Consider the following 14964-nt stretch of genomic DNA (forward strand, 5'->3'; position numbering starts at 1 on the left):
GATCTTTTGTTAAACATGTTTAATTTAAAAAATAAATGAATATTTTTAAATGCCTGAACACTTTTTATAAAATGCATAAAATGTATTTTAGGAGTACATGCTTATTTTATATATTTGCACACACACATATTTTTTTATTAAAATGGTTATATTTATATAAATTAGTAAGACATTTTATTACATTTAAATATCATAAAAAGTGTTCAGGTGTCTCTCAAAATATATTACTCCCCTCAATCCATATTACTTGTCACTCAGATGAATGTATCTAGCAGTGAAATATGTGTATACACATCCGTTTGAGCGAAAGGTAATATGGATCGGAGGGAGTAGTGTATTTAAACTTTTTGTTTTTTGAGGGCATTAGTGTATTTTACATTTTAGCTAAAAAAACCTGCGCTACTTGTGCCGGCTCATGAAAGACGTGGGTGAGCGACCAGATCGTATGGCTCGCAGCGGGCGCTGTATAGCAGCTCCCCTTCCTCGTCGCTCTAGTCGCCAGCTCGGATTGAAGAAATTGTTGCTCGGGGCCCGTCACGAGCTCGCGATACGCAAGCCCATAATTCCTCTTCCCCTCTGTGTCTCAAAAAAATAAAAATAAATTCCTCTTCCCCTCTTCTGCTCCGGCGACTCGCCGATGTCCTTACCGCCATCCGGCCACCGTACCATCCTACTTCTCATCCTCATCGAGCTCCTATCGCCGCTCCTGTGCACGGGGGAGTCGGCGACGTGCCTTGCTGTGTACCGCGAGGGCGGCGCGCCCGCGGTGTACCAGTCCGCGCACTGCCCCCGCTGGACCATCCTCTCCGCCGGCGAGGGGGATGGGGACAAGGGCCCCTCCTCCCCGCAGCCGAGGAGGTGCCATGTGGCGGCTCACCGCGGCCGCCGCCGCTCCCAGGAGGACCGCGCCGTCTGCGCTCTCGGCATCCGCATCCCCTTCATAGGTACCGCACAACACGGAGTCAGTAAAACAAATCCGCAATTTACACGCGGTGCTGCACTGCAGCTATGAGGTGGAAGGGCGAGGGAATATTGAGAAATCATGTGCAGTTAACCAGAGCTTCCAGGATGATTGTACTGGCAACCTTGTTTATTAATTAATGCACTTATTATTGTGCTTCATGAACTCTTGAGCTAGAAATGAGGAATGAAAACAGTATTCTGCTTCTGGTTTACTGGTACTATGATTTGTACTCCTGAATGTTAGTTGGTATCTCATGTCAGAGAGTGTAGTCACTAAGAAATCGTAAAAATGGGAGTGGGAAGCTGGATACATGTTGATGTTGGAAGGATCATAGTAGAAAGGTACCCTGCAGAGTTTATTAGACCTAGCACAACATCCTTTTCCTGCCATTAAGGTTGCATACTGCATACTGCAAGACTGCGAGTTGGTCAAGTTGATTAGTGCCTCATGACTTATATGTCTAGGGATAACAAGTCGCTATTAGCCTATTACATAGTCAGTCAAACGATTTTGTAGAAATACTTTCTTCAAAAGTGCTTTGGTTATTGTGATTTTATGCTCGATCCTTTAAGATGCACCTGGTTCATTTGTAATCTGATTCTGGCTAACTTGCTATATTATACAGAGCAAATGAGGATTAAAGAGGTGGATGTCGGAGTGATGGCAATATTTGATGGTCATAATGGAGATGAGGCCAGTGAGATGGCTTCTAAGCTCTTACTGGAGTACTTGTTGCTTCATGTTTATTTTCTTCTTGACGGTATATACTCCATCATGTTCAGAAACTCAACTGGAAAGCTGACACATAAGGAAGTTACTATTCTTAACAGTGTTCTTAACCTGTACAAAGAGGATCAGTCCAACCACGGGCAGAGGTTTGTCTTTTATCATGCCCTCTAATCCATGTAAATAGTTCTGGTTGTGTTTACACTATGAAGTTACATCCTGTTTACAGCATGTTGATGATGATTTTCATGTTTCCTTGATCTCAGAATGCTATCAAAGTATTAATTTTCATATGCCACTTTCGAAGAATCTGAACCTTATTTTCAGGGCAATAAAAGTTGTTCATGGTTCTAAAAAAGTGCAGGTCATGTTGGATATCACCCACAATTCTAGATCGATCTTTTCACATGGAAATTCTGAAGGAATCATTATTGAGGGCAGTTCAGGATATTGACCTAACATTCTCCAAGGAAGGTCTCATTTTCGTAAGCAAAATTAAACTTCATTGTGCACGTTCGTAATAATTGAAAAGGATTATTTGGCATGTGTAATGCAGGAAGCTTTACGAAAAAAATTCAAGTCCGGTTCAACAGCTACTGTGGTCTTGATAGCCGATGGCCAAATCATAACGGCTAATGTGGGAGATTCAAAAGCATTTTTGTGCTCACAAAGTCATGCCTCATACCGTCAAAAGAGTTAGTCTTCTTTCTTTTATTATTTAAATAACTTTCCCAGATGGATGTTGCTTGTTTTAGATGTTTTCTGTCCTGTCAATTACTCTCCTACTCTTGTTGGCAAGCATTTTCTTGCATTTTATTTTCTCCCTCCCCCTGTTACCCTGTCTCTCCAGATCCCATACTCTTTCAGTCTCATGCATATTACAGATTTACAGGCTATATTTATCTGGGCTGAAAATATCAAAGCATACTACTAATGTTATCCTAATTCCTATCCTCCTTGGATCCATGTTTCTTTGAGCAATGTTTATAATAAATTGTACGAGATACGACTAGCACTGTCTGGTGATCCACATTGCCTCGGTATGGGATTTGACATCCTTGTATATAATGCCGCAGAAACCAAGTGGCAATCTGGGAGAGAATAGGTGTGCCGTGACTTTGGCGTAAAAACAATAACCAAAACCACCATAATATAGTAGAACTACATATGGCGAGAAATGTTGAAAACGCCACGTTTTAGCTTTTAACTGTAACTTTTGAAACTGCCACGGTGCATTGTTCATGTCGTGATGCATCATTATCTCTTGTCTTGTCAGCATGGCCTTTGTTTTAATACAAGCTTCTCTTCATTAGACATTAGTGCATGCTTTGCTGTTAGGGGGCCTAGCTTTCATCCTTTTATGTGACTACCTGTATGTGCATTAGTCTTAAGACATTGCCTAGCTGGCTGTGTTCAATAATCGTTTTTAATCTTGGCTGGGTAGTTTAGGGCAGTATAGTTTTTCAGTTTTTTTTTCCATTTTGGTTGTTAGTTTCGCGCCATCACGGTGTCCTTACTAATACAAAATGACGCGAATTTTGATGCATGTTCAAGGGAAAACAAACCTGTACTTATAATATCATGGTAGAAAATTTTATGTTAGGCTACCGAGTAAAATTTAGGCAGGTTGCAGTAACCAAGACCAATATTGGTTCATTTATGGATCAAATCATGAAAGAACTGTGGTAACAAATATTCTTCACTTCTAGACTTCTAGTTGAACAGGAGATCTCCAAAATTTGCTGCTTCATACAAATAAAACCTTCTGCTTTAAATGGTGTCTACATCCTGAATCTGCTTGTATGACTTGCACTGTGGACTTGTGGAGAAACAATAATCAGAAAGCTTCCATTATCAGGGAAACGGAGAAGAAAGAGAAACTCTAGCAATCACGAGGACTTTGCTTTGGCAAATTATGGTGGACCACTTTACAATGTAAAGGAGTTAACCAGGGACCATCATCCGGATAGAGAGGATGAGAGAAGGCGTGTAGAAGCTGCTGGTGGTTATGTTCTTGAGTGGGCTGGTGTATACCGTGTTAATGGTGAGCTTGCACTATCTCGAGCTATTGGCGATGTGCCTTTTAAACGGTTAGTACGCAATCTATTGAGTTCTTTTCTCCAATTATGTCTAACCTACCAGTTTCCCAAGGTTTTCAATGTATTGGAGTTTGCATATCTTGAAAAATAAAAAAGTTACATGTAGCCCTACTGCATTTTATTAAAGAGTAAATTTCACCAAACTGCAAGTATCGTGTACAAAGTACAAACACTCAGAAAACTACGGATTTGGGGATCAATATTAAGAACTATAGATCGTTCAATTTTATGATTTATCACATAACCGCATGTTGTAGGGTGCACTGAACATTCCATTTGGTCTACTAACTTGGGCCACAAGATGGCCTCTCAAAATAGTGCACCAGTTCCAGGCAACGAGGTAAGAGCTGATCAATTGGAATTTACTCATAGAACTGCTGCACAATTCTCTGAGGATGGCTTATGCGCCCAGATGGTCAGACCGCACCGGAAGTCAGTGCACAATGAAAAATTGATGTAATTAATCATGGAATCTATAGCTTGTACATTAAACCTGTCATTCTGCGAGTTATAGTGTTACTTACAGAAGAGATTTAGGATCTTATTGGTTTGGGATGTTATCTCTGTTAACTGGAAATATTAAAATAAGTTGTTACAGTCTGGCTCTGTATTATACATGGCACCCCATCCCTTGCTCTAGTTTGTCTCTACCCCCAGCAGGCACAAGTGTTATTCTTCCTTGAAGTCGTTTCTGTCCAACCTCACTATGACAGATGCTTAACCCCATTACTTACTAGCATACATGGGCAACGTTATTTGATTTGAAGAAATCATAACAAAGCCAAATAAAAGAATGCTCAACATATACAGACAGTATGAAGTGTGCATGCCGAGCTCGCCCAAACTCAACATGTGCAGCCTCAACATGACACTCCCTTCACTGGGTTGAATGTGGATGCCTGGACGGCATAGTGAGAACTGAGAAGAGTTCTCAGAAAGCCGAATGGCCACCATTCGGTTCATCGCTTCATTGTCCAGACTCCAGAATTAAGGAAACAACTAACTGAACACCCACTAAGCATTGACCCTAACCAAGGACCGTCCAGTATACCAGGCTCTCAATAACTCTAGACACACATTCTTGTACTTATAAATAGAAAAATTATCAAAGAACTATACTTACTACTTACTACTTAGTTTACCTTGTATCAATCACAACGGTAACAAGAAAATCCACACCATCGTCATAGTTTCATCTAGGTACCCATTTTGCTCTGGACTTACTTGCGCAGTTGCTTCCAGCGATGGAGCTAGCAGTATAGCATTGAGGTCAGCTGACCCCAAATAAATTCGGGGAATCCTATGGTAAACCACTATTCCTCCATAGAGAACTACATTACAACTCTTGGTTGGCGTCATCCCTGGATGCTTCCTCGGTTCCCCTCCCTCCAAGTGCCCCGCTTAGTGTCCACCACTGGGTCCAGGCTACTGGTGCCATGAGGATATCTCTGGACTATGCCCCTTACATGCAATGATGTGACACCCACATCTCGTCCTCGCTGCGCTGGTGGTGCACCGATGTCACGTGGAGGTCGGCAACTAGTGCATGGTGATTCCAGAGTTGCAGTGTGTGCAGGGTCAGTTGAGGCAGAGGGCGAGGGTAAGGCCTCAGGGTTTGGGAGGAGACATGATGGTGATTAGGGCCTGGTGGTGATAGTCATCCGATTTAGGTTAGTGACTGGGAAGGCGAGTGGAGAGCAAACGAGGAACAGCAACTTGAAGTTGAGATCTTGTGGAGCAAGGCACTGGGGCTTCATGTTACCAGTGAGATGCAGGGATGGCCCATCTGTTGCATAGGATGGGTTGGGAGAGACCAACCTGAGACAGAAGGGTGATTAAACTTTTTTATAACAGAAGAGATATTCTAGATCCCAAAGCAATCTGCAATGAAATCGATGAAAATATGAAGCCAGTGAGAGGAGCATTTGCAGATTAAAGATTAAAATATTGAGACATCCAGAATATCGTGGCATAGAATTATTTGATACTACCTCTGACACTATCAAACGTCTTATATTAAGTTAGGGAGGGAGTATATCGCTGTTTGTAGATCTTCCATGCGGAAGTTTCAGATGGCTAAGAATTTATGTCTGTGGCTTGTCGAATGTGACATTTTGATGTTCAAAACTCTCTGTTCCTTGATATGTTAGTTGCATGGACATGCTGAATTGTTATGGCTCATTGTTCTTGTAGGTATGGTGTAATATCGACACCTGAACTGACAGGGTGGCAGCTTCTGTCAGCAAACGATAGCTTTCTTATTGCCTCCTCTGACGGTGTCTTTGAGAAAATGAGCATGCAAGATGTTTGCGACATGATGCTGTATGCGAAATATGGTGTTAACCAGGATTTTGAACCCCTTGCTGTCGTGCAACAGAATTTGGCGGATTTTATAGTTCATCTTGCTTTACAGAAAGGCACAACAGACAATGTAGCAGCTGTGATTGTTCCATTGGGATCTCCTAGTAGCTCTGGAGCTAGAATAGAAGATTGGCACCATCTTGAAGAAAATTCAGTGACATCTGTTTTGCCTTTACAGACCATTCCGTACCAACACAAGTCAGGTAGGCTTAGTCTCTGATTACTTATATTTTTTAATTGCAACTACTCTGTAATTTGTACATTGCAATTTTATTTGAAAGCATTTGTATTTTGTTTGACTTTAATCATAACAAAACTGTAATTTCACCCACCGATTGCAGATGACTAATAAAGTAATAATTTGCTAATTCGTGCATTTTCTTATCAGTTTGGTTCAAGTTTCCTTTCAATCTTAAGCTGATTGATGTTTGCATGTTAGTCAGTTCCCTGTTATTATTATGTTGGACACCCTAAATAGGTATGCTGAAATATTCACAGGAGGGCAAACCACTTTTTTTAAGGGGAAACAAGACTCCTTGTTCTATGATGTTATCCTCTTCTTTTGCTGCCCTGTTGCTACATTTTGTTCTATCCAAGTGATTGTTTGTTATTCAAGTGATTGTTTGATATATAAGTATACATAACTGGATTGATCCTGTGAATCTAAAATTCTAATTTAGTTAACTTCTATTGACCATTAGCCTACCCATCAAATTTTGCTGTTTCACTTTCTGCACTCAAAGGTAGTTCAAGGCCTCCTGTGAAGTCTTTCTCAGTCCGTACTTTTGTTGACATGTATTTCAATGTATTTGCAGACGATGGAGTTAGCTCAGCTGTTATTGAAATGGAGTATTTCAAGCGCTCGTCGACAAAGTTCCAGAGATTCTTGGTAAGTGAGAAATTTATTATGTCACTGTTTGCCCTGAAAGTTAGATATTAACAGTTAAAACAAAGAGAATTTACATTCCATGTGCTGTGTGAATGGAAAATATGTTTGACTTAGCATGTTAGTGTTCTGCATGAACTTGGAATTCTTTGACAAGAAAGCCCTATCTTCATTCATACTTTCATTTATTAAGCTACATGTTCAATGTCTGTTGGAGTTTATTGTGGAATCTTTTATGCTATTAATTGTATTTCTGTCTGCTCTGAATTAGGTCGATGCAAAACTTAAGAGACTGGGTTGTTTCTACTTATCTGAGAGTCTTGATGAAGACATGGACTTTATATTTAGGGTACCCAAGGACTATCAGCATGAAGGAGTCCATGACTTCAATCACATGCCAACTGAAAATGTGTTATCTTCTGATGGTGAGTTACCTTTTTCAGGGATGCTTGTGTGTCGTCTGTTTTTAGTAACAAGGTCATTTGTTTTTGGAGGGGTTTAGCTTGTTGGAGGGTTTAGTCTTATTTCAATGGCTTAGTAATCTTCTTTTTAAGACTTGATAGTTGACACATATTGATTTGGGCATGTTTGAGTTTTTTTTAAATTCGTTTCTATACATTTGTTTTTTGATCTTAGACTTTGGGTACATTGGGGCACAGGAAATCTTGAAAAATACAAGGACAGAAACTTTTGCTGGCACCTTGTCCATCAAGATGATGAAATGGGACGATGTACTAGTCCTGAAGGGTTTGCAAATTATTTTGGCTTGCTTGATTCTGTTTCACATAATGGAAGCAGATCAAGCAGTTCACATGCATTTGGCTATAAGATAGCTGACATCAGGTACCATTTCCATTGTTGAGCATCTTCCTGAGTACCCTTTCAGCATATTTGGATAACAACCTCAAGATGTTGCTGAAGTTTAGATTATTTGGTTTAATTGTTTTTTAATCATCATGCGTGGCATTTTTAGATTTCTTACTGGTAGAGTCTATGCCAGTCAAACTTTCGCCCGAAGTCACATATACATATACTGTATTATCTTGTTGTACTTTTACTTTCAAGTTTTAGGTGATAACGAGTGCAATACATCTATTACTTTTCCAAATGAAGAACCACACGTAAGTGGTAATTGCACAGCAGAAAGATATTAATTTATACTCCCTCCGTCCTGAATTAGTAGTTTATATTCTGATTATCGCTGTATTTCATTCATGAATGCACCATTGAGTGAAATGATGGAAGAGTTGTTTGTGGCACAATTTATTGATCAGGTGAGGTGTCAGGTCAGGTGCAAGGGCATAGTTTGAGAAGAGCTGCTGGAGATAGATTTTATTCCCTTTGAAACCATTTTCCTCACGTCAAGTTGCATATAATCATTTTCATGGTAATAGTTCAAGTCATGTATACGTACATATGAGTTTTTCCTTTTGTAATGATAATTAGGTACAAGCTGAAGAGAAGATTTGATCGCGGTTCATATGGTGAAGTCTGGTTGGCATTTCGTTGGAATTGCTCTGATGATGTAGATGTACATAAAGATCCTTCCCACTTTAACACTATACTTACACCAGACTCGTATAATTGCACAAGTTCAAACACAACATCGTCATCTGATGAAAATCATGGCTCAGACATGATAGATGGTGATTTATTCATATTGAAGCGCATAATGGTAAACCCACTATTCTTTCCAATGAACTATCTGTCATTCTGTCATGTACTCCCATTATCTAGTTTTAGAGGTACAGTAATTGATCCTACTTAATGTATTTTGATTCACGCTGTGCTAGCCGGTAAGTGCTAGGAGCCACTAATCTGCTGAATGTTTGATGTTCATGCATATATTAGTTTTCACCGAATGCTGGGTTTTGACATTCTTGATGTGGTCAAATGATCATATTGGGCATCTTTGGCATTTCGAATTTTTCCGCCATTGCATAAAAGGGACAGCCCGGTGCACGTAACTCCCGCTTGCGCAAGGTCCGGGGAAGGGTCCGACCACTTTTCCGCCATTGCATGTGATGCATTTAAGAGCAACATTGTCCTTACCCTAAAATAAGGAAGTTAGATTCTTGAAAAGCTTTATTGTCTTGACTCTGCTGCTTGGAAACTGCAGGTGGAAAGAGGAAATGCTGCTTACTTGAGCGGACTGCGGGAGAAGCATTTTGGAGAATTATTTTCAAATGCTTCAAAAACCCTTGAAATTTTGTCAAGGATGGAATCATCATCTGCAACGTTTCCGATGGACATGCAATTCATTGAGTATAGCTTTCCAGAACAGAACATCTCAGCTGTTGAAGAATCACTGAAGCATGTGGCTAGGTTTATAGAATCTTTTGAATCAGAATCAAGGGAAATATGGCTTGTGTACCGCAATGAAGGCCGCTCATTGTCAAAATTGTTATATGCTGCTGAAGACACAAAGTTAGTTACCGGTGATGATAATGAGAGGGTCAGATATATTCAAGTTCTGCAACCATCAAAGTGGTGGTATTGGTTAAGGACTACTAAAGCTGGGCAAAGGCAAATGCAAAACCTCTTATGGCAACTGGTATGCTTATTCTAATCTTTATAGTCCTGTAAACAAATGTCATGGCTGCCCCTTTAGGTGCTTCTCACATAGTTTATTGTGGTTTTAGTCATTGTGAAATCCTATATACCTAAATAGTTCATCCCCACTATCTCTATTATCTTAACATGCACATATGCCACCTCATCAAAGGCCCACTACAACATGCATGAGGAAAAAAAAATCCATAATTAGTTGATCCCATGCACACATCCCCCTCACCACACATGCCACCTCATTAAAGGTGCACTCAGCATGCATGGTAAAAACTTTTCCATTATGTTATGCCACTTATATTCAAATTATTTTTTGACTACACAATAATCAAATACTCCCTCCGTCCCATAATATAAGATGTTATTACAACCAATGTACTCATATATTGGTTGTAATAGCATCTTATATCATGGGACGGAGGGAGTACAAATATATAATATTCATTTTTAGTTTTAGTTTGTATATTATTAATTCCACTATGCATGTTTCATACAATCATATTACTAAAATATATTGCAACCAATTCCCGTAGCAACGCGCGGGGTATTCTCTAGTTTAAATTGAAACGTAACCAGCATTCTCACGTAGGTCGTTGTATTTTTTTACCTCTCTTTTATTAAAAAAGGAAGACATATTTTTTAAGGTGCTGGCTTGTTTTTTATGATTTCATACTCAATAGATTAATATACATTTCTTACTTGCTTCGTTTTTCAGCTGATGGGTCTGAAGGCATGTCATGATCGTAACATCACTCACAGGGATATTAAACCTGGTAAAAATTCCATTGACTTCTACTCTCTAGTTCCTTACCACACTAATTGAGCCGCACATAGTACCCCATCTTCCCATCATTTTTTCCACAGACATATTCGATCAACGAGTTGTGTTAACATGATTTGTATTATGCCTTGGTAGAGAACATGATCATCTGCTTTGAGGATTTGAAGACGGGAAAATGTTTAAGAGAGATTCCATCTGAAGCAACGGAAAACAAGCTGAACTTGTAAGAACTAAGATGTTCTATGAGATATACCTCTTACAGTTAGGTTGAGCTTATTTATCTTTTACTTGGATATTTCAATTTTCTTGGTAGTTGGATTACAAAATTCTAACAACATTCGGATAGCTGAAATCAGTTTTAGAGGCGTGTATGCAGGTCCCACATGATTTTTTCAAGCACCCTACTTTTTATAGAATATTACCAAGTAGTCAAAAGTGGGTAACAGTAGTACAATGTTTATAAGAAATTTACCTCACATGTACAGTAGTCTAGCTCTACCAGCCCAAAAGAATATGTTGACCAAGTTTTCCCGAACAAACCACAATGTTCTTCATTTCTGTTTCTCGTTTGCCAACAAGTCGTTAAGGGACCAACATAGAGAAAGTTCAATTATATGGCATATACCATCACATGGCCTGAAGTGGTGTGCTCTTGCTAGGTGAACTTCAGTTCTAACTTGAGATATTAAAACTCAAATTGTGACATGGTCAACTGTCATGTTTGCACATCTAAAAATGTTAGCAGGGTGTTGCATTCTTCTGGCACTACTTACTGACTTTTTATATGCAGGCGTCTTATTGACTTCGGCAGTGCCATTGATGATTTCACTTTGAAGCATCTTTATGGTTCAGGGCCTACTCGGTGTGTGATAATTTTCTCCCTATTATCATTTGTCAGAGCATACATTTATGAGGTTGTTGGGCTTTAGGCACTGAACACTTATTTATTTTTATTTTTTGGATGTTGCAGTTTGAAAATCGTCATCACTTCTTAATTAGGTTGCTCTGTAATGCTTCTCCATTTTATATCCTATATGATCATTGTGTAACTCAACCATATATTTAAAAAAATCATAGTACTTGAATTCTTGACCATCAATGATGTTGTATGTTTAGGTTTGAAGAACATAGCCTCTTTCATTGAGTTGGCATGTACACTTTAGTGCTTCAAGACCTTGCTGTAAACGGTCGATTCATTTTGAACATAGATCTTACTATCCAATATGTGAAAATATGACTTTTTGTTTCTAAAAGTTCTTTTGGAACTGAATGTATCTTTAAGAGTTCAATGAACTAATCCATGATATTTTTTTCAAACGGTTCTACACGCTGGTTTCAAAGTTGAAGCACGTGAACTGTATGACGTGCAGGATTTATGAATTTATTAACTAGTATGTTTGTTTTTAATTTTAGTTTTTTTTTCAAGTAATTTCTTTATTTCTCATCATGTTTATGCCAATGGTTCATTTTTAGAGTAGGTTCTTGTGCCAACTTGCATGATTTTCCTCTTAATGGACATGTTCAGTGCCGAACTGCAACATTTTGTTTCTCGAAAAAGGTGTTTTTCCATGCTAAGTACTTTGGACATTATCTGGCCGTCAATTTACTGCCCAGTATTCTTTTAGCAGTTGCAGAAAGCTATACTCTACACTGTCCAACATGCTTGTTCTTGAAGAAGACTGCATGATCCTGCTTTCTTTTGTTTCATTCCATTCTAATCCTAGTTTGAACTCAATTCTAGGTCTGAGCAGACTTTTGAATACACTCCTCCAGAGGCACTCCTTAATTCAAGCTGGTTTCAGGGATCAAAAAGTGCAAGACTGAAGTATGTCTCTGTCCTCCATTTGTTTTACTTCTGCAAATGCTTCCCTGTGCCACCATTGTCAGCACAGCCGCACTGAAAGTCATTGATATTCTCATTGCGTTGTTTACAGGTATGATATCTGGAGTGTTGGAGTTGTCATGCTGGAGTTGATAGTTGGTTCTCCACATGTTTTCCAGATAAGTGACCGTGCACGTATTTTAATGGATCAACGCCTTGAAGGGTGGAGTGAGGAAACAAAAGAGCTTGCATACAAGTGAGACACTGTTTTGGTTTTTGATGTGTGAGTTATGAAGTACATTTTCTGTTCCTAGATTAGCGAAGCTGGTATAGTTTGCAACTTGATTCTCATACCAATCCTAAGAAATCAAATATGTTCATTGTGAATGAAATAGTACAAACATCATTTTAGGCTCATGGAACAAACCAATGCTGTAAGGCAACATAAGAAATTGATGCCCTAAGCTGAAGTGCGTGATTAATAGCAGAATTCAGATTTTTCTGGAAATTCGACCTTCGACACAGAAAACTACAAAAAAATGGTTTCCGAACAATATATAGCATCTTAGCTAAATGTCTTTTTTAATTATCAGCATGTCACAGTGCCATAATACAATTTGTCTGTTTTGGGGCACTGCTGAACCATTAGTGTCAACTTGCTTGATCATTTGAATTATGGTGATTCCAAATTATCTGTGCAGTATTATTTTTCCTGGTAAATGCTGTGGAGTATTGAGACGTAGCGTTTCTTCTATCTTGTTATGATGTTAGGTTGAGGTCTTACATGGAACTGTGCATTTTAGTACCGGGGATTTCCACGCAACAACAAGGCAGCATTAATTCCGAACGGGTCAGTACAACAACTACATTATCTATTGATTAACTTGTCATGATCGTGTGCATTATATGTCATTCTCTTCCAAAAATGTCAGATAAATGCCTGTGTTCACATAGTTGTTCAGGACGGCAAAATTCAGAAAGCTATATTTTTGGCAGAGATTTTTTTTCCAGGAAATGTCCAGATCTGCATATACATCCTTTATTATTCCCTGCATCGACCTATTCTGTCATTATTAGTTTATTACTATGCTTTAAGCTTCCACATCACCTGATTCCTTCTTTCCTTTTCATTATTTAAGGGCCACGGCGGGTTAGCTTCTTGGAAATGCTCTGAAGAATCATTTGCCCGTCAAGTGAAAATCCTAGACCCTCTTAAAATGGGGTTGGTATTTTTTTCTTCTTATCACCATTTTCTGCAGACCCCGATTATTCAGTTCATCATATCTAATTGTACCACATTGCTAACGTATTCCAGCTTTCCTAATTTGTGGGCATTGCGACTAGCGCGCCAGCTACTAGTGTGGCATCATGTAAGTGTCTTGAACCCAGTTCTGCAAAAAAGAGGCATTTTGTACCCTTTGTTTCAAAAGAATCTGGCTATTATGAATGGGTGATGTGGAATAGTTGCTAGATGATGTGAAAAATCGTAGCAGTTATGAAATATCTCCGTCAGGAAAGTTCAATTACTGTGCATGTAGGTAATAAACCTCACTTGGGGCCGAATTCTGTTATCTGTAACAAAGATTCTGTGCCTAATGTTGTCTAAGGTCTAATACCTCTTATCCTGATAGGAGTTGTTTTAACTGTAGTCCCACACCCAGCTCTCAATTGAACAAAAAGATGAAGATTTATCACAGCAATTAGTGGACATAATGTGCAGCTGTGCACAGTAAGGCACTGATTAGGCTATGGCTGTCCCATTTTTCGGTCCTGTGCGTCCTATTAAACTTGAAAAGAACCATGTTAAACCATAATGTGGCCATCCATGTCTTGTTATTGAGTTTGACCGATTTAAACAATAATGCAGTTCTTAGTGTGATTTTACCATTTTCTTCGTTTCCATTGATTTAACATGCAATGAATTACCTGTCTCGCAGGAGGACCGTCTAAGCATTGATGAAGCATTGAACCATCCGTACTTCCAAGAGCCACCATAATCGATAGGCCATGAATAGACCACGAAGAGATGTAATCAGACAGCCTTCAATAGGTCTTTCAGGTTTAACTAGCTTCGTTTGGCAAGGTTGTTCAACGGAATCGTAAACCCTGCCCATCAGATGCTGTAAATATCACACAGTGCAATGCAACGTAGGCAGAGAAAGATTGTTGGAAGGTGGAGAAACAGTTGTATAGTTAGATCCAAAATGAATGCAAGGAAGAAGGCGCATTTGAGGACTTTCAGCTGTTCCGCAGATATGTGCTTATTAAAACATGACTGGCGAGCTTCAACCATGCCACAACGTGATCCATTAACGGTTGCATCAGGAGTACTACTTGTTGTGGAACGTATAGTATACCGAGCTCACTAGTTGTTTGGGCCACAAAGTGGAAGCACTGGAACGTAGAACAGAAAATAAAAATACATGGTTTTAGTTTTTGTCGTGCCGCTTGTATGGGGTCATGTATTTATTTGGCGCTGTATCAACTTCTTGATGAATTTACATGTACTCTCTCCGTCCGGAAATACTTGTCATCAAAATGGATAAAAGGGAATGTATCTAGATGTATTTTAATTCTAGATACATCTCTTTTTGTCCATTTTGATGACAAGTATTTTCGGACGGAGAGAGTAGAACTCTTGCATAGTTCGAAGAAAAAAGAAAAGCAGAGGAGCTTTAGTAGCAACCTCATCGCATATGCTGGCCGAAGCTTGAGCTTCATGTAACAGCCCATGACCAACACTTACGTTAGATATTG

General features: G+C 39.2%; 1 protein-coding gene across 4 annotated transcripts; it reads left to right on the forward strand.

Moving 5' to 3' along the window:
• Positions 1 to 544: 544 nt before the first annotated feature.
• LOC109743520 (probable inactive protein kinase At3g63330) lies at positions 545 to 14731 on the forward strand. Of its 4 annotated transcripts, none has more exons than XM_020302617.4 (20): positions 545 to 944; positions 1590 to 1839; positions 2055 to 2164; positions 2251 to 2385; positions 3549 to 3780; positions 5983 to 6353; positions 6966 to 7039; positions 7308 to 7461; positions 7673 to 7879; positions 8483 to 8711; positions 9156 to 9590; positions 10320 to 10377; positions 10521 to 10608; positions 11176 to 11247; positions 12127 to 12210; positions 12320 to 12463; positions 12979 to 13057; positions 13347 to 13429; positions 13523 to 13577; positions 14145 to 14731. In XM_020302617.4, the coding sequence occupies exons 9-20, from the start codon at positions 7758 to 7760 to the stop codon at positions 14202 to 14204; spliced, it is 1509 nt and encodes a 502-aa protein (XP_020158206.1). In that variant the 5' UTR covers positions 545 to 944; positions 1590 to 1839; positions 2055 to 2164; positions 2251 to 2385; positions 3549 to 3780; positions 5983 to 6353; positions 6966 to 7039; positions 7308 to 7461; positions 7673 to 7757; the 3' UTR covers positions 14205 to 14731. The 4 variants fall into 4 exon arrangements, 3 of the variants coding, with proteins under 3 accessions (XP_020158206.1, XP_020158203.1, XP_040250336.1); XM_020302614.4 differs by having other exon boundaries at positions 550 to 944; positions 7696 to 7879; XR_006666184.2 differs by lacking the exons at positions 12979 to 13057; positions 13347 to 13429; positions 13523 to 13577; positions 14145 to 14731 and having other exon boundaries at positions 550 to 944; positions 7696 to 7879; positions 11176 to 11299.
• The last annotated feature ends 233 nt before the right edge of the window (positions 14732 to 14964 follow it).

The sequence above is a fragment of the Aegilops tauschii genome, chromosome 7, assembly GCF_002575655.3.
Source record: "Aegilops tauschii subsp. strangulata cultivar AL8/78 chromosome 7, Aet v6.0, whole genome shotgun sequence".
Classification (NCBI taxonomy): domain Eukaryota; kingdom Viridiplantae; phylum Streptophyta; class Magnoliopsida; order Poales; family Poaceae; genus Aegilops; species Aegilops tauschii.

Coding starts and splice junctions, on each gene's coding strand:
- LOC109743520 (XM_020302614.4), top strand. CDS start 638: ATGTCCTTACCGCCATCCGGCCACCGTACCATCCTACTTCTCATCCTC. Junction 2,386..3,548: donor TGCCTCATACCGTCAAAAGA/GTTAGTCTTCTT, acceptor TTCCATTATCAG/GGAAACGGAGAAGAAAGAGA. Junction 12,464..12,978: donor ACAAAAGAGCTTGCATACAA/GTGAGACACTGT, acceptor TTATGATGTTAG/GTTGAGGTCTTACATGGAAC.